The following is a 17,887-nucleotide window of genomic DNA, read 5'->3' as shown; positions in this document are numbered from 1 at the left end:
GACAGGGCGAGAGCAGAGCGCGGTGCCAGGGGGGTGGGGGCACCGGTCTGGGGAGGGAGCAGGCGGAGGGGGTAAGCTGCGATTACCAGCAGGAACCCGCAGCAGCTGTGAGTCCCGGCTGGGCTGGGCGGGGGGAGGGGAACGGCGTCCAGGGCCGGCCCCTGTGGGTCGCGGGGTGGACCGGAGGAGGGGGCGGGAGGTTGGCCCGCAGCTGGCCCAGGGTGGCGGGGAGGGAAGGGTCCGGTGTCGGCAGTCCGCATTCCCCCTTTCCCCCTCCTCCGCCGCTCCTCAGGCCGCACCGCATCCGGAGCCCCTTCCCCGGCCCGGCGACGGCGGACTGGGGCCCCGGGGCTCGGCCGGCTGTGGGGGAGGGGGCTGCCTGGTCTCGGCCCCTGAGAGGGGAGGGGCGACAGTTTCTGTCCGCCGAGCTAAAGGGGTTTAAAGGGCGGCTCTTAAAGGGACCGCAGAAGGGGCCCGGGGCCGAGGAGGCACCCCCTCCCCATCCGCCTGCTGTCGCTCTCGCGCGGGGTCGCTGGGCCGAGGGGGGGGATGCAGAGGAATCGAACACTGGTCGCGGCCGCTAAGGGGCCAGAGCCCTGGCTAGTGGAGTTGGGCCCGAGGTGGCCGGCCAGCCGGGGGTCTGGGCGGGTGTGGTGAGCGCGGACAGCGGAGTTTGGGGAGAGGGGATGGGCCTGGGGAGGAGAGGGTTAAAGGTGGGGCCAGCCGTACAAATACGCGCGCACACACTCCTTACTCAGACCCGGTCACACGCGTTTCCCTGGCACTTAAGGCGGGGCAGTGTTGGGGCCTGGGCCTGGGCCCTCTTCACCCCAGGCTCCTGCTGCCCGATTTTGGGATGTCGCGGACCCCACTGCCTCAACTCACACCTCGGGAGCCCCCTCTCCTACGCGCACACACGCTCTGGCGCGCGCGCACACACCTCGGACATTCCCATAGTGCCTCACGTGACACACGGCCCCGAACGTGCCCACCCTTCACACACGCTCACGCACGCGTGCACACACAAACACACAGGGCCTCCTGGCCACTTCCCCACTCCCTCCGACCCCCCCCCCCCCGCCCGCCCGCCCGCAGCCCCGCTAAGGCACTCATTGACTGTGATACACCTACACTCATTCACAGACACACACATTCCCCCCACACATGCCAACCACAGACACACATTCATAAACAGGGCCAGGAAAAGTACACACGCACCCCCTCGCCTACTCTTTCGGGAGCCCTGAGTCATTCCTGCCCCCGCTCAGGGCTCCCCATTTCCCTCTGTGCAGGCACACAGGCCAGGCTCAGAATTCTCTGTCAGCCCTGCGCCGGGCCCTCTCCCAGAGCCCCCGTCCCCACTGTGTACCCTCAGACACTCAGCCGATGACCTCCTGTGGGTCCCGGGTCAGGGGTGTGGAGGGCCTGGAGGGTTGCCACAGCCGCCCGGCCTGGTGTGAGTGGGGGAAGCACTTCCTTTTCCTGAGCTCTGGGATCCTAGAGGAGGAAGCCGGGGAGTTGGGCAGGGGCCCAGCAGAGGATGTTCTGACAGTGGTGGGGCTGACCCTCCCAGAAGCACTGGGCCTTCCTTAGGGAGGAGCCAGGGGTGCCAGAGGCCTGGCATGAAGAGCTTGGAAGAAAGGTATTTGGGGAAGTGAAGCCTGGGGTGGAGAAGGGGCTGAGGAGTGAGTCAAGGCAGTCCCCATCTGGGCCCTGTGTGCTGGGAAGGCAGCCCTCTCCTGTCCACAGTTCTCCCTGGGTTCCGGAAGGAGCCCTTCCCTGCTGCTGGCCTCGCTTACTTGTCCCTATTTGTCACTGCTCCACCCCCCCCACCCCCACCCCCACCACCTCCGTCTGGTCCTAGCTCCTTCCCCCAAAGGCAGCAGAGAAGAGAAGATGGGTCTGGGAGGGGGCTGTGAGACACGGGGGCAGGACCAGGCTGCATCCCAGCTGGCCGCAGGGCTCCTCAGGCCAGGACAAGGGGTATTAGGGACAAGCTCTGGGCCACCCTCTCCACCGTTGTTCGTTGCTCCTGCTCTCCCAGGAGGCCCAGGGCGGGCTGTGGCCCAGGCCCTTGCCATGGAGTCCATGTTTGAGGATGACATCAGCATCCTGACCCAGGAGGCCCTGGGGCCCAGTGAGGTGTGGCTGGATGCCCCTGGAGACCCCTCGCTGGGGGGGGACATGTGCTCCGCCTCCCACTTTGCCCTGATCACGGCCTACGGAGACATCAAAGAGCGGCTGGGGGGCCTGGAGAGGGAGAATGCCACCCTCCGCCGCCGCCTCAAAGTCTACGAGATTAAGGTCAGAACCTGGAGATGACGGGGGTCTGGCTGTGTGTGTGACGGGAGGGGGCTGCTGGGTGGCAGGAACTGGGGATCCGGCAGAGATTCCAGGGATCCAAAAGAGGGGTCAGGGTACAGACGCTTGCGAACTTGAGGATCCCTCACGAGGGATGTGGCTGCTCTGGGCGGATGGGAACTCTGGAGACCCCAGCACCAATCAGGAAAGGATCAGGAGGGATCCACTTTGGAATGCTGGACCTTGGATCTAAAAAAGATCTGGTTGGTGGGAGACGCCTACAGGGCCATGGGAATCAGGATGTACAGATCCCACTGGAGTGGGGAGGGAGAGGCGAGGATTCTGACGCAGGTTGTGGGATGGGGACACAGCAAGGCTGAAGCTCTTCTGAGGGCCTGCCCCACCCGCAGTACCCACTGATCAATGACTTTGGAGAGGAGCACGGCTTCTCTTTGTATGAAATCAAGGATGGCTCCCTGCTGGAGGTGGAGAAAGTCAGCCTGCAGCAACGGCTCAACCAGTTCCAGCACGAGGTGAGCCCTCCCTGAGCTCTTTGCTCCAGTCCATTTCTGATAACCTCCCCAGCCTCTGACCTTCCATCTCCTTGATCAGAGATGGCCATGGTCCTCCCTAGAACCAGCTGCAGCTCCTCCTACCCCTCCACTGGGTGCTGGGAGTGGGGGTGGGAGGCACAGGGTGCTGCTCTGCCCCCAAGTCAAGATGGGCCTGACTCTGGCTGCACTCCACCCCCTCCGGGCCCCGTCCAGTTGCAGAAGAATAAGGAGCAGGAAGAACAGCTCGGGGAGATGATCCAGGCTTACGAGAAGCTCTGCGTGGAGAAGAGTGACCTGGAGACGGAGCTGGGGGAGATGGTGAGGTCCAGGGAGCCTGGGTGCTTGAGGGTGTGACCTTGGCTGTGTGCTTGTGGAATGCACCCCACCGTGTTCGTGTCTGTCCGTGAGTGAGTGCCCGTTTGGCCTGGTGAGTGGGGTTATGTGTATCATACAGGTTGTGAGTGACTCTGTGTACATCCTGGCCATGCAGTGACAGGAGGTGACTGTGAGTAGCCCTGTAGAACACTGTGAATCTGTGTGTATGTTTGGTGCTCACGCTGTGTTGACCCTGCACCTATAGCACTGAGCTGGAAGGCTGTGTGGGTGAGGGCAGAGGTGACTGAAAGTGTTCGTGGCTGCTGGGATGGGCCTTGACCTGTGTGTGATTCTGAGTCAGGGTATAGCCATGCGTGTGAGCAGGTGGGCAGGTGTTGGAATCAGGAGGCATGGTCTCTTGCTGACTCCTAGCTGTGAGCTGGGTCAAGTCACTTAGCCTCTGTCCTGCCTGTGAAAAGTGGGGCAAATAATAACAACGTTGCTGAGCTGTTGGGCATTTGTGTAAAAAATGCTTTGACTTAACAATCACAAACACTTAATGACACTTAACTGTGCCAGGCATCGTTCTTATCTCTTTAGATATATTTACTCATTCTAATCCTCGTAACAAACTTACTTAAGAGGTAGGTGTGGTTAGCTCCGTGTTATAGGTGAGGTAGGTGAAGCCCAGAGTGGTTAAGTGACATATGAAAATGGAAATTATTATGCTCCTGAGGGTGTGGTGGTGTCTGGACAGGAGGCTGAGTGTTCTTATAAGTGTGTCTGCATGTTAGTGACAAGGAAGAGGCATTAACTCTGACCTTGCAAGGGGCAGTAGCCAGAAACATCTGCATTGCAGTTGCTGGGAGAGGAGACTCATGGCCACTTGGAGAGTGGAGTTGGGATATGTGACCTGGGGTCTCTGCTCAGTTTAGGGGGGTGATGGATACCCAGACATGGAGAAGTTCTGGGTTTGGGCGGCCCACAGGTGTGCCCTGACCTGATGCAGATCCTCACCCCTTTGTTTCCCCCCCATAGCGGGCCCTGGTGGAGACCCACCTGCGGCAGATCTGTGGTTTGGAGCAGCAGCTGCGGCAGCAACAAGGCCTCCGGGATGCAGCCTTCCCCAGCCTGAGCCCCCCACCTGCCCCTGCCCCGCCCTGTGCTGATCTGGACCTGCACTACTTGGCACTAAGAGGCGGATCTGGCTTGAGTCACGGTGAGATCTCAGCCACCCCTGATTTCCATACTCTGAAGTTCCCAAGCCAGCCCCCCATTTCAACACTATTGGACACCTCCAGTGTTTCAGACTGATAGTCAGCACCCCGTTACAATGTCTTAAACTTCTCCCATAATCACCTCATCCCTCCTTACCAACTGTCCCCTCACCTCATCAACTATTACCCCAGTTTCTCCCACTGGCATCCCCCCCAACTCCTTCATTCCCAGGCTCTCCCATGCAATTCCTGTACGTGCCAGCAGAGGGCGGCCCCACCCAGAGTCCCCTCCGCCTGTCTTCCGTTGTGATTAGGAGAGGCCCCTGAGGATGCTTTCAGACTTGAGTCTGGCTGGGGAAACCGTTCCAGAGCCCGTCTTACTTCTCCCCTGGCCACCAGAAAGATTAGAAAAAGCAGCTCAGCCCACTGTTCCCCTCTGCCCTCAGTAGAGGTCTCTCTCTCATTCCTGGGATATCTACCCTCTGGATGTCTCTCTTGGATCCTTCACGCTGCAGTTCTCACCTGTTTCACTTTGTATTGATCTGGGAGTGGGTGGAGGGTGTCCAGCAGCTGGTTCCAGCCTGACATTGTCCTTTCCTCTACCGGCAGGCTGGCCAGGCCCCACGCCGAGTATGAGCGAGCTGGAGCGGCGGCAGCTAGAAGAGGCTCTGGAGGCTGCCCAGGGAGAGGCCCGGGGGGCTCAGCTTCGGGAGGAGCAGCTCCAGGCTGAGTGTGAGCGGCTGCAGGGGGAGCTGAAGCAGCTGCAGGAGACCCGGGCCCAGGTAAAACGGAGGGGGGGGCGCTGACCTGGGGTCCCTGCTCTGGCACCTGCAGAGCTCCTGGAAGGTCTGGGGGCTGCTGGAAACGACTTTAGAGATCTGGGACTTCCTCACTGAGTACAGACCAGCCCTGGGAATGGTAAAGAAGGGAAGTTCAGGCAAGGTGAGGTTGGGGTCTGACTGCTCGATCTTTCCCTTAGGATCTGGCCTCCAACCAGTCAGAGCGTGACATGGCGTGGGTGAAAAGAGTTGGGGATGATCAGTAAGTCTCCTGTAATCCTCCTCCTCTTAACCTCTGCACCCCCGGGGATGGCATTTTCCAGGTTCCCCCTTTGATTCTCTCCTCCCCCTGCACATTGTTTGGGGGACCTCTCTTCCACGCTGTCGGGTTGCTTGTGTGGCTCTGCGCCCTTCACAGGAAGAAGGCGAGCTTCTGGAGGTGTTGGGAGGTACCCTTTGCTTTCCTCTGGCACCCAGGCCTGTGTCTTCTTGAGGTGTCAGGTGTTGAGAGAGACTTTCTCAGAAGCTTTGCTGCTATGTTCAGTGTCCCCTGGTGAGTTTGGGGGCCTCTCTGGAGCCCATTTTCTATCCCAGTAACAAGGCCCAGCCGCTTGGGTTAACCCTCTCCTCCCTGACAAGGAGGAAGGAGATGGTCTCTTTTAGGGTTTGTGGTGCCTCGTCTCCTATCTCAGGAGAGAGAAAGCTGAGGCTTAGGAGAGGATGGACTTCCTTGAGTTCATACAGCAGCATGCAGGGAATTAGAACGTATTATGCTGGGGTGTCCCTTGGGGATCCTGCCATTAAAGAGAGGCAGCAGTAAGTGGGGAGGGAGCTATGTCAGGGTGAAGCCTAGTAGCGGGGCCTCCGGGGCAGCATTGGGCAGCCAGGGAGAGGGTGAGCGCAGCCTGGCAGCAGTGAGCCTGGTGCCTTTCACATCCGCACCCGAACTCGTCCTCTCCCACTTTCTGAGAAATAGAGCACAAACCTCCTTCCGCCTAAGCCTTCTCCCCTAAGATGAGACGTGTGGCACAGACTCCCTACTTTCATCAGAGGGGAAGACTGAGGCCCAGCAAGGGCAGGAGCTAACCCTCCACCACACCACACACCCAGCCCCAGGACCCCCGGTCCTCCTCCCAGCAGGCTCCCTCCTCACCTTCCTCCTGGCTTCTGGCCGGTTGGGGGTACCTCTCGCCTCCCTCTGCACCCTGGGGTGAGGGCCTGGGTGGGGCTGTGATAGCTGGGGAGTGAGAACCCAGTGTGTGGGACTGATGGGCGGGACCCCTCAGCTGTTAGAGGCCTCTGCAGAGAGGGTCCACCCTAGCTTGTGGCTGGGGCTCAGGGTCCATCCTAGCCTGTGTACCCAGACCCGGAAAGCGCACACACACACACACACACACACACACACACACACACACACACACACACACACACACACACACACACACACACACACGTTCTAGAATCATAGCTTGCCCCTAAAGTCACACCGTGGGGCCCTTTATGGCTCACTGAATCCAACTCCCTCTTAGAAGACCAGCAGTGAAGCCTCCCTCAATTGGTTGAACCCAGAGAGAGGATTTTTTTTGGCTGGAGTCCGAACAGCCAGGTTTCGAATCTCAGGGACCCCTCTTGGGATGCCGAGTGGCTTAGCTTTGTCCACTTCACCTAATCTGGCCCCAGGTTTCCCTCATGGCCTCAGAGGTCCGTCGTTGCTGGGAGAAGTGGCAGAAGGTGATGTGGGGGAGGCAGAGAAGGGGGGGTGGGTCCCAAGGGGCCACGTGAGCGAGTGAGTAGAAGAGAACCCCTCCCGCAGATGCTTTTGGAGGTCATATCGTCTATGCCACTAATTCTGGCCCGGACAGCCGCTTTTCCTTCGCACCCCAAGGCACCCCCACCCGCCCCGACCCTGTCCCTTTGGCCAGAGGGAGCTGGGCTCTGCTCCGGGGCTGCTCCTACCTGAGGTGACCTCCAGCTCCTCCCCTAGGCCTCCATGGCTTGAGCTCTGCATCAGGGCCTCCTGGACGTCTACCCGTAGAGCCGGCTGGGCCCTGCCTGCCCAGCTTCACACTTCCTTTCAGGCCAAGCATCTCTGGATAGCCTCAGCTTGGCAAGAGTTAATTCTCAGAGGAAGTCCTCACTCCCCCGGTAGTTTTATTTTCTTATAAACTCAGCTCCTTTTGGTAATAAGCCGCTTCCCGAGTGCTCCCTCCCCGTCCTCCCACCTGAGGAGGCCTCAGTCATCTACTCTAGTTCCTTTCCCCCCACCAGCCCCTCCTTTTCTTTCTACTTCTGCCTGAGCCTCCAGGCTAGTGGGAATTTTATATGTGGACCTTCCTGGGAGAGGATTGCAGGGGTGGGTTATCCAGATGGAGGTGTGAAGGCTAAAGAGGGAGCCACAGAGCTTCCTGAGTCCAGCCGAGTCCTCTGTGGGAACCCTGTGTACCCCCGAGAGGTGCTCCCCCGTCTCCGTGTGGATGCCTCCAGGTGGCCAGTTTCACCGTGGGAGTCCTGGCTGTTCACACGCCCTCACTTGTACTGCCACCGCCTCTATTAATTCCCCTCAGTGAGTCCCCCAGGTGCTGAGGGGGCAGTCCTGGGACGCAGCCCCAGCCACAAGGCTTCCAGTCCCTCCCATCCCAGCCCCTGGCTCACAGGTCCAGGTCATCAATGTTCCTCTGAAAATGGGTGCCCAGACCGGACTGCCACCCTCCAGGTCTGACCTCCGGTCAAGATTTCCCTGCTGTTCAGTCAGCCCAGCATCTGGTGGTCGGTGCCCAGGGGGACAAATTGCCCCAGAGGAAGAGCCACTGAGGGTGACTCGCGGGCCAAAGGCAATAATGAAGGAGGAGGTAGGAGTGGAGACCACCTGCTCCTGAGGATGTGCAGGGAGCTGAGGACCCCAGGAGGGTCCCAGCCAAGTGAGAGGTGCAGAACCCACGGCCTCCTTCCCTCTGGGCCCCACTCGGGGTCACAGGTCCTGAGTGCGGCCTTCCCGAGGGTGTGGCCAGCGCTGAGGGTGGAAGGGAGATTGTGGAGAGGGGGCTCCTTGAGGGGGCTCCGTCAGGGGAATGAGGGCCAGTGAGGGAGGGGGTTCATCCATGAGGGGAGCACCCTGTGAGAAGATGGGGATTCAGTATGAGTGATGGGGGGGACTAGAGGCCTTTCTCCCCAACGTGGGGGGCTCAGTGTTGTAGCCTGGGCGCTTTTCCGCCCACCCCCCACCCCTCTCTCCACCCACAAGCCTCTGCGTGGGCTGCGGTTAGTGGTGGGGGAGAAGTGTGAACTCGGAGAGAGAGGATGGAAACTCTGCACGGAGGTCAAGGGCAGAGTTGTGGGGGGGAGTCAGGACGGAAGTCGGAGACCCCCGTGTACCCTGAGCTTAGTCTCATGCCCCAGAACCAGCGGGCCCAGGGCCTCCCCCTTCATGCTTCTCACCCTCCCTACTTCCTTTCTTTCAAATTTCCTTCAGCCTGGGTACCCGGCCCACAGGAATTAAGCCCTGAGCACTTGCAGCCTCGGGGCTCCCCAAGGGTGGGGAGGGGTTCTGAAGTAGGGGCCCACCACGCCCACCTAATTGTGGTCTGAGGGGTTGGTGGGCTTTGAACTGTCTCTGACCCTTTCCCTGCCAGGGAGGCAGAGAGCAGCTCTTACCCACGCTCTCTCCCTCGATGGGGAACTCCACGTCCTCCCCTCATTCAAACCAAACTCACTGAGCTGGTATCTCTAGAAAAGGATCAAAACTGGTTTCCCCCTTTCTCCACCCGTCTCCTAGGTGCTTCCCTGAGTCTTCATCCACAGCAGACACTCTGCGAGGCAGTTTACCTACAAAATCTCATTTGTCTCTCACCAAAATGTGACAGTATTGTCCCTTTTTACAGCTGAGCAAACCAAGGTTACAAAGAAGTAATCAGAGAAGTTAAGTGCAAATTCCAAACAGGTCCTGAGCAGATGGGGTGACGGTACCTTGTGGTGTTTTTCTGGTTCACATTCTTATCCAAGTAGGAGGCCCTTATATGAGGGGCAGCCAGATGATTTGTTGACTAAACCTGATCATTTTTAAAAGTGAAAGGGGGCCCTATTAATAATTATGCCAGGTGACTCCTGTGAACCAGGACAGCCCTGGGCAAACTGGGATGTGTGGGCCCCCCCAACTGAAATGGGGACCCTGGTTCCTAGCCCTGCTGTGAGCCTCTCGGTTTGGTTGTATCTGAGGAGGCTTTCTAGACACAGAGAACATCTGGCTGAGCTGGAAGCATGGCAGGGGCTGCCATGAAGAGCTGGGCTCTGTGGACCGCAAGTCATAGCTGGCCGAGGAGAGTGAAGGGGCTCAAGGCGCCTGAAAGGAAGTGGTGGAGCGCTGGGTTGTTGCATGCGACTTCCTCCTCCCCCGGCCCACAACCTCAAGTCCCTCCACGGCCCGGTGCCTGTGGTCCCCTCCCTGAGGGTCGGGCCGGGTGGGAAGACTAATGCTGGGTGTGCCTGTGGGTGGTGGAAAGTTGGGTCCCTCAATTCCCCCGCGGGGGTGAGGTGGCTGGGGGCAGCAGGGGGCAGCTATGGGCAAGGATGGAGGGGGTGAGGATGCTGGATTTCTGTTTTCCTGCTGATTCTGTCAGCCAGGGATTCTGACCACATGACCAGCTCTGATCCTTACCCCGGTCGTATCCCTAATACTGATCCCATCCCTCCCTGTAACCCTATCCCTCATCCTGCCCCCAGCTCCATCTACAATCCTGACTGAAAATGAACTAATCTGACCCCGACCCCAGCCTTAATCCTGACCTTGAGCCCATCCATCCCTAGTTCTAATCCCATGACCCAGTGCTGGTCTGAATTTCGACCCTGCCGCATCTGCGTCTGCATCCAAATCCGCATCCTCACAGAGGCTGCAGCGCAGCACAGGGCACCCAAGTGAACCTCCCTGGGGAAGACACTGCACTCAGACGTGTCTCCCAGCTGGTTTGGGGCAGAAAGAGGCCTTTTACAGAGGCAGACGCTTAGGTCTCTAACCTTTCTCATCTCAGTTGCTTTGTCAATAACAGTGAAGATGATTGTTTCCAGATGAATTTTTGAGCCCCCTCAATTATTCGTGGAAAGAATGAATGAAAGGATAAGTCAACAAAGGGTGGAAAGGTTTGCAGTGGTGGGAGCCCTCTTTCCTGCCAACGCTGCCGTTTGCACTGTGGTGCCAGCGCAGCAGGCCGAGGTGCCAAGAGCCTGTTTGCATCCCTGCTCTGTGCCACCACTGCTCTGTGACCTTGACCCGGCCTCTTAATATAAACTCTGTCCTTCCACTTCCACACGTGTCTAGCGCCTTCCTCTCCCCTCCCAGGGCAGGGCTGGTGATGCTCAGGGCTCCCAGGCCACTTTGCAGGTCCCCAGCCTCTTCCTCCTCCTCCTCATCTTTCCCTCTGCTGCCTTCCCACCTCTCCTTTCCCCCGTTCCCTGATCCTTTTGGAAGGCAGTAGATAGCTTAGTGGTCAGTAGCCTCGACTTTGGAGTCCAGGAGACGGGAGCTCCCATTCCAGCAACTCCACTATTACTGGGCTTTATGGCTTTGGTCAAGTGACTTAACCTCTGTAAGCTTTAGTTTTCTCATCTGTTCAGATGGAGATAATAAGAGTGGTCACACTGTAGGGTTGTTGTGAAGATTAAATTCTTAGCACAATGCCTGGCCCATAAGGGCTCATACAGATTATTTATGACTCTTTTCTCCCTGAGTCCTTCCCAAGTTCTGAGAGACTCAGACAGGATTTTCCCCCATAATTTAAGCAATGAAGAAGCACCCAAATGCAGCCATCTGCTGCCGTTCACCTGACCCATCCTTCCCAGACAGCTGTGATGGTGGAAAATAGCACTCAGGTGTGGGCCAGGAAGCCAGGAAGTGGAATGTGTATTCAGGTGCACGTGTGCGACTCTTGGTTGTGTTGTGAAGTGAGATTTTTTTCCACTGAATTGGCAGTGTTTTCTAATGGGAGTCATTCGGGTTGTTAGAGCATTTAGCAGCCTGGGCCTGAGCATCTTGAGGTGGGAAGAGAGAGAGACGCCCAATGAAGGGGGAGGTCCCACGGGGCCATGGGGCATCAGGAGGTCAGGTCCCCCCACCTTGCCCGGGGTCTCAGAGGTCGTTGCAAGGGCTGCCTGGAGCTCCAGGAGGACACAGGGTCAGAGCTGGAAGAGGGGCTGGGCATTTTGGGCCAGGGCCTTCTCCGTTCCATTTCCTCTTGCCCTGTTTTGCTGCGAGGAGGGTGCCAGGAGCTGGGCGGTGGAAACTGGGGTAGCTCCTGATATGGGGAAGAAGGCAAGCGGGGAGAGATGGAGCTTGGCAACTGAGTGTGGCAGGTGAGATCGCTAAGGCAGGGTGTGAAGGCGACAGCCTGTATCTGTCACCTGAGATACAGCAGTGAAGGCGGACAGGGAGAGAAACTGTGGTTGCTCGGTCAGAGAGGATGTTCCATCAGTGCCCTGCCCAGGGCTCCCTCCTGCCCCCACCACTGAGGGGCTAGCACAGTCCTCCAAAAGCCCCCAGTCTGAGCGGGGGAGACGCAGCTCCTGCCCTCAGATTCCCTCGGTTTGAAGAGGGGAGCCTCCTGCTGGGAAGTCCCCAATTTAATGTGGGACACAGACTGGCCTCCCAGTCTGATGAAGGCAATGCCATTTCTCCCCACAGACCCATGCTGAAGAAGAGCGTGGGGGAACATAGGACACACGACGGCTGAGATGTGGTGGGATAGAGGCTGCAGCACCTTGGCCAGGGCTCCCAAAAGGACTCCCTCCTCTCTGCTCCTGTCCATCCCTGTCCACCATCAGACTGGTAGAGGGCACTCTCCCGCCTTTAGAAGTGGGCTTGTCCCCCAGAATCCCAGCCTGTTTGCAAGAATTTGGCTTTGGTCCAAATGGGTTAAAAATAGCTTTGTTGTGGGAGGGGCTCCCCCTTCCACCCAGCTCTGCCCCAGGATTGGCGCGAGAGAGCCCGCCAGTGAGTAGAGAGCGAGGGAGTTCAGTCATCATCTACCCTCTGCACCTCGGCTTTTCCTGCCCTCTGAAGCCCTAACCTCATGACTTCCCCTCCTTTTCTCCGGGGTCACACACACACACTCTCTCACCCTGTTCCTCACACCCATCACAGTGGTCTCACACCTCCCTTCATTCCCTCCCATTCACGTACATCCTCTCTCACACGTCCATTACCATGGGATGAGGACAGGGCCCTCAGGGTCTGGAGAACTGCCTCCACCCTCCTCTCCTTGCTGCCCAGGGCCCTTCAGCTACTGGGGCAATAGGGCCTCCCCTGTAAGGAAATCCCTCTGGACTGGCCAAGCCTCTGCCTGCCACTTCCCTCCAGCTCCAACTTCCACAAAGTTCCAGAGTCCCTTCTGGATTGAGGAGGCAAGATCTGAGGAAACAAAATCCCCTGCTTCCCAGGATTGGTCCAACCCCAGATCAGAGATGAAAGCAGTGACCCAAGGCCATGGCAGAGCCTCATGTGACATCAAGACAGGCTCCCTGGAGGTGTGCAGGCTGGGGTGGGAGAGAGGGGAGGGGCAGTGTTGAGAATGATAACCTTCAGTGATTCTGGGTCACAGGGACCCAAAGAGAAAGGAAGAGAAAAGGAAGTGGTTGAAGTCTTTGCTAAGTCTGTTCCAGCTCCATGAGGGTGGGTGCCCAGGAGGCCTGAGCATGAAGTGCGAGGAAGAAAAGGGAAGAGAGAAAAATGGATAGAGAGGCTCAATTCAATATTCACTTACTGAACAGCTCCTGGGTACCAGACCCTGGACAAGATGCTGGGAATACGAATACAGTGATATAGACCCCAACTTTGAGGAACTCCCAGTGAAGTTCCAGAACAAGGCAACTTTTGTTAGGTGCTTAATGTGAGTGGCGCCCCCTGGAGGTGTTCAGTGCACAACAGCTCCATGTAAAGGGTTCCCTGATGATCCTGGGAGTTGCAAGGCTGAATCGAGCTCAGAGGCAGCTTTGAGGTGGAAGCAAGAGCAGTGGACCTGGAAATAGGCAGACTTGGGTTCAAGTTTATCAGCTGGCACCTCTGCCAAGCTAGAAGGCCATGTCTTCACTTATGGAATGGGGCTCTCATAGGCTGTGCAGCAGTGATCCCTGATCTTTCAAAGGTGAGGACTCCTCAGGCAGCCCCTGCCCCCAATACACAGATTGCACTTAAACTATTACCATGAGCTCTTTGAGAAAATTCACAGGGACAAAACCTACTATAAATTCAGTGCAGCTTTTTGATGAATCTGTGTTTTATTTGTCACCACAGCTTCTGCACAGATTAGAAAAACATTCACACATACCCGTATGAGATGTGTTCAGGCCACAGACAAGGCTCAGTGAATACACAATCTCAGGGATCCCTTGAAATCACTGAGCTCTCTATCCCCAGCCCATAGTCTGGGAACCACTGCCCTAAACCAAGGTAAGGCTCGGGGGAGGGGGAGGGCTCCCTGGAAGAAGTTCCGTTTGAGGTGGCCCTCAAAGCCCAAGAGAATTTCTGCAGCGGGGCTAGAGGGCCTGGGAGGGGAGGGCCAGATGCTGGGGCAGAGACAGTTCTCCACAGCTGTGGCAGTGAACCCATTTCCCTTCTCCTCTCCCGCACTCCCTGCCCTCTGACCTCAGGGTCAGGGCAGGCTGGGGTCAAGCCTTGACCTGGGTGACTGGGTGTCCTTCAGGGTGAATTTGGCGCTGGCTTACACGGAGCTGACAGAGGAGCTGGGCCGGCTTCGGGAGTTGAGTTCCCTGCAGGGGAGGATCCTGAGGACTCTGCTGCAGGAGCAGGCTCGGAGTGGCGGTGAGATGGGGCAGGGGAGGCCTGGAGCTGGACCCGGAAGGAGGGGATAGCTATGGCCACCGTCCTGCGTCCGGGGACCACCCTTCACTTCCTTCCCCCGTGCCCAGGCCTTTTCCACTCCCGTTCGGAGAGTGGGTGGGCACTGGTCGCCGGCAAGGCCCTGTTTCCCCAGTTCTGACGTCTTCTCTCCCCACCACTGTCCCCCTTCTCTTCTAGGCCAGAGGCACTCGCCGCTGTCGCAGCGCCACTCCCCGGCCCCCCAGTGTCCCTCGCACTCCCCGCCGGCCCGAGCGGCGCCCCCTTGCCCCCCGTGCCAGTCCCCCGTCCCCCAGCGCCGCTCTCCCGGGCCCCCCTGCCCTTCGCCCCAGCAGCGCCGCTCGCCGGCCTCGCCCTCCTGCCCGTCGCCCGTCCCGCAGCGCCGCTCGCCGGTGCCGCCGCCATGCCAGTCCCCCAGCCCGCAGTGCCGCTCCCCAGGGCCTCCCGCCTGCCCGGCCCCGCAGCCCCGGCCCCCACCACCCCCGCCGCCCGGGGAGAGGACACTGGCCGAGCGAGCCTACGCCAAGCCGCCCAGCCACCACGTGAAGGCCGGCTTCCAGGGCCGGCGCAGCTACTCGGAGATGGCGGAGGGCGCGGGCTACGCGGGCGCCTCCCCGCCCTGGCTGCAGGCCGAGGCGGCCACGCTGCCCAAGCCGCGGGCCTACGGCAGCGAGCTCTACGGCCCCGGCCGGCCCCTCAGCCCACGGCGCGCCTTCGAGGGCATCCGCCTGCGCTTCGAGAAGCAGCCGTCGGAGGAGGAGGAGTGGGCCGTGCCCGCCAGCCCGCCCAGCCCGCCCAGCCCGGAGGCTGGCGCCATCCGCTGCGCCTCGTTCTGCGCTGGCTTCCCCATCCCGGAGTCGCCCGCCGCCACCGCCTACACCCACGCCGAGCACGCGCAGTCCTGGCCGTCCATCAACGTGAGTGGGCACGTGCGCGGGCACGTGCCTCAGACCCGGCGGGGGGTGGGGGGCCGCGGGGTGGGGGCCCGCCGCCCGCTTCACGCCTGATTGATGGGCGGGGCTCCCTTCCTTTGTTACCGCCCCCTTGCCGGGGCGCAGCAACCCCTCTCTCTCCAGTGGCCTTTTGTTGGCATGAATTGGGGCCCGCACCATTAAAACTTGTTCAGTTTCACGGTTAAAGGCCCGGGTCTTTAGAGTGACAGTCCTGGCTTTGATTCTGGATTCCACCACTTAGTAGCTTTGGGACCTCCGGCAAGTTACTTATCTTCTTGGCCTTCAGTTTTCTCATCTGCAAAAATGAGGTCAATGATTTATTATCTAATTCCATTAGAGAGTTCTTAAGAGGGAGGCAGTGAGCCCAAAGCACTCTTGCACAGTGCCTGGCTCAGTAGTAAACATCTGCTGTTACTTGGTGACGGAGGCTATGCTGATGCCATGGGTCTTGGTTCCGGACAGGGACAGGCCTGCTCATCCAGTTCTGTCCATCAGGCCTCAGAGCCCCTGCCCCTTTCTGTCTGTCCTAGAAGACAGCCCTATCTCACGGCTGTATCGTTTCACTGAAATAATGAGTTTCCTGGATGTCAGAGCCAACTCTTGCCACCTGAAAGGACCAAAATATATTCCAAAGCCAGACAGAAAATTATTTTGGGGTTGTACATTGTTTAGGATTATCCACTGCTTTGAGTTATCTGAGAGCTGTGTCTTAGTCAGTCTGAGGGCATATCTGGGTCTTGGCTTCCCTCATTACCGCAGATGCCTTGGGGGGGCTGAGCATACCCATCTCCCCATTCACACCTCCTGGGGACACTATGCCCGGGGGTCGGGGCAGTGGGTGATGAACTGGTAGAAGGTGGCCAGGGAGGGGGAGGAAGGGGGTGGTACAGGAGAAGGGGTGCCCAGATGCCTTCTGCATGCTGCAGCCATCCCTGCCTCAGGTCCCAGGGAAGGGCAGGTTGGGATGTGGGGACCATGAGGGAGGATTGTGGACCATAAATGACTCCCTTCTCTCCCCACAGCTGCTGATGGAGACAGTGGGCTCTGATATCCGCAGCTGCCCCCTCTGCCAACTGGGTTTCCCTGTCGGGTACCCCGATGATGCCCTCATCAAACACATTGACTCTCACCTGGAGAACAGCAAGATCTAGGGTGCCTCCCCCACCCACTGGCTGTTTCTTCACCTTCTCCCATCACCCCCAAACTCTCACTCACTTTGAATGCTGCATGAATCTCGTAGGGGGCCCCTGCCCCTTGCGACCCCCAGATACCTCCACTAGCTATCGAGTCAACGTGTGCACCATCTTCCCTGGTCCAGGCACCACTCAGCCCTGGCTTTTCCCAGGTCAGCTGAGGCTCTCCCCAGCTCCCTGGCTTCTGCTGGGGAGGTGGGGATCAGGGCTGGGGTGGGAAGGGGCATATCCCACCCAGCCTCTCCCTCTGCCTTTCTGTTTTCAAACGGTTGGATCCAAGAAGGTGTCTAGTGCTTGGGCCTGGGGGAGGGGAGGGTATCAAAAGACTCCAGGAGCTCCCCTAGCACCTCCCCAGATGTCCGTCTTTCTCAGGCTGTGCTCTGTCCAGGGAATGCCTCCCTGTGGGGTCTCAGAGCCTCCCCTGCACACTGACGCCAGTTCCTCCATCCCATGGCCAGGTCGGGACTCGCCGTTCCCTGCAGGCCAACCCTGTTCTCCCCCTCTGCCCACCCTGGAGAGGAGAGGGAGGACCCTGGAGGACTGGGAGCATCCAGCCTAAAGAGGCTGCCCTGAGGCGCCATGACCGTCAGGCTAGGGAACTATCTGTACCAGCCTCCCAGGCCTATGCCCTCCTCCTGGAGCCCCCAGCACCGAGGCACAGATTGTTAAGGCAGATGCTTCCCTCCGCCCTGACCCCACTCAAGCCCCGACACCACAGGTGCCCTGGAGCCCGGGTGTGACTCAGCCTCTGTTAGCTGGGTGGGTGTCATCAGCCCCGCCTCCCAATCCAGAACCTGAGGATAGGCCCAGGGTGCTGTGGAGATCAACTTCAAAAGAGCTAACCCCCTTCCTACACCCCAGAGCCCCACATTCCCTCTGTGAAATCTACCTCAGAGTCGAACCCTCAGAAGGACGGGTAAGCAGGAGGCCAGGGGGTCCCCAGGGCTGAGGTGTGGAGCTTGCTGTGGCAAGAGCCTGCCGCCCCACGATGAGTCCGCCCCCCTCCACTGCAAGCCCCTCCCGGGTCCCAGCCCGGTGCGGGCAGTGGACGCCACTGTCAGTGCATGTACCTTTCTGATCCAACTCTTCCAGGTCCCCCACCTCCTCACATCCCTCCCCCCCTCCTCAGTGCAGGGGAGTGAGGGGGTGTGTGGGGCAGGGAAGGGGCTGAGGACTCCAGAGACACATGGCCTTGTACCTTGAGTGTCCCCCTAGGGAGGGGGAATGGGGAAGGGGGACTGGAGAGGGGAGTGGGGCCCCGAGCTCTCTGAACAAGTTGGAAGTCCAAATAAAACTTACCTGTTCCATCTGCGCTTGATCTGTTCCCTCTGTGGCTGTGGTGGGGAGGAAACCCTTGTAGCGGAAGGTCTTGGAAACTGTCTCAGGTAACCACAACCATGGGAGGATGGGCATTGGGCAAGTAGGGGATGCACGGGGCACCCATGTTCCAAGGTGATTCTGGAGATGCAGGCATGTGAGTGGCTACAGGTGACCTGTGACGTGGACTTTATTTGGAACAGGTAGGGAGCAGCAGAGGGTGTCTTTGTGGCCAGCCCTGAGCAGATGTCAGGGACTCATGAATTTTCCCTTCCAGCAGGTCTGGCAGGTAGAGGTTCTGTAGCCTGGGGATTCATTTATCAGTAGCAGGATTTTTTCATCAAATGATTTCTTGTGCCGTGAACCAGACTGGCGCCTCAAAGAGGAGGGAACATTTGGATCTATGTCCTTATGGGTCA

The 17,887-nt window shown here is 58.9% G+C and overlaps 1 protein-coding gene across 5 annotated transcripts; it reads left to right on the top strand.

The window, feature by feature from the left end:
• Positions 1-17,442, top strand: TBKBP1 (TBK1 binding protein 1). Of its 5 annotated transcripts, none has more exons than XM_060133214.1 (10): positions 1-107; positions 2,045-2,304; positions 2,712-2,834; positions 3,069-3,173; positions 4,209-4,389; positions 4,997-5,169; positions 5,367-5,428; positions 13,851-13,969; positions 14,186-14,922; positions 15,981-17,442. In XM_060133214.1, the coding sequence occupies exons 2-10, from the start codon at positions 2,080-2,082 to the stop codon at positions 16,107-16,109; spliced, it is 1,854 nt and encodes a 617-aa protein (XP_059989197.1). In that variant the 5' UTR covers positions 1-107; positions 2,045-2,079; the 3' UTR covers positions 16,110-17,442. The 5 variants fall into 5 exon arrangements, with proteins under 5 accessions (XP_059989197.1, XP_059989198.1, XP_059989196.1 ...); XM_060133215.1 differs by lacking the exon at positions 1-107 and adding an exon at positions 218-1,407; XM_060133213.1 differs by lacking the exon at positions 1-107 and adding an exon at positions 218-1,642.
• The last annotated feature ends 445 nt before the right edge of the window (positions 17,443-17,887 follow it).

This window comes from Lagenorhynchus albirostris, chromosome 20 (assembly GCF_949774975.1).
Source record: "Lagenorhynchus albirostris chromosome 20, mLagAlb1.1, whole genome shotgun sequence".
NCBI classification, from domain to species: Eukaryota; Metazoa; Chordata; class Mammalia; order Artiodactyla; family Delphinidae; genus Lagenorhynchus; species Lagenorhynchus albirostris.
The sequence above is the reverse complement of the archived record's forward strand: the minus strand, read 5'-3'. Positions and strand labels throughout refer to the sequence as shown.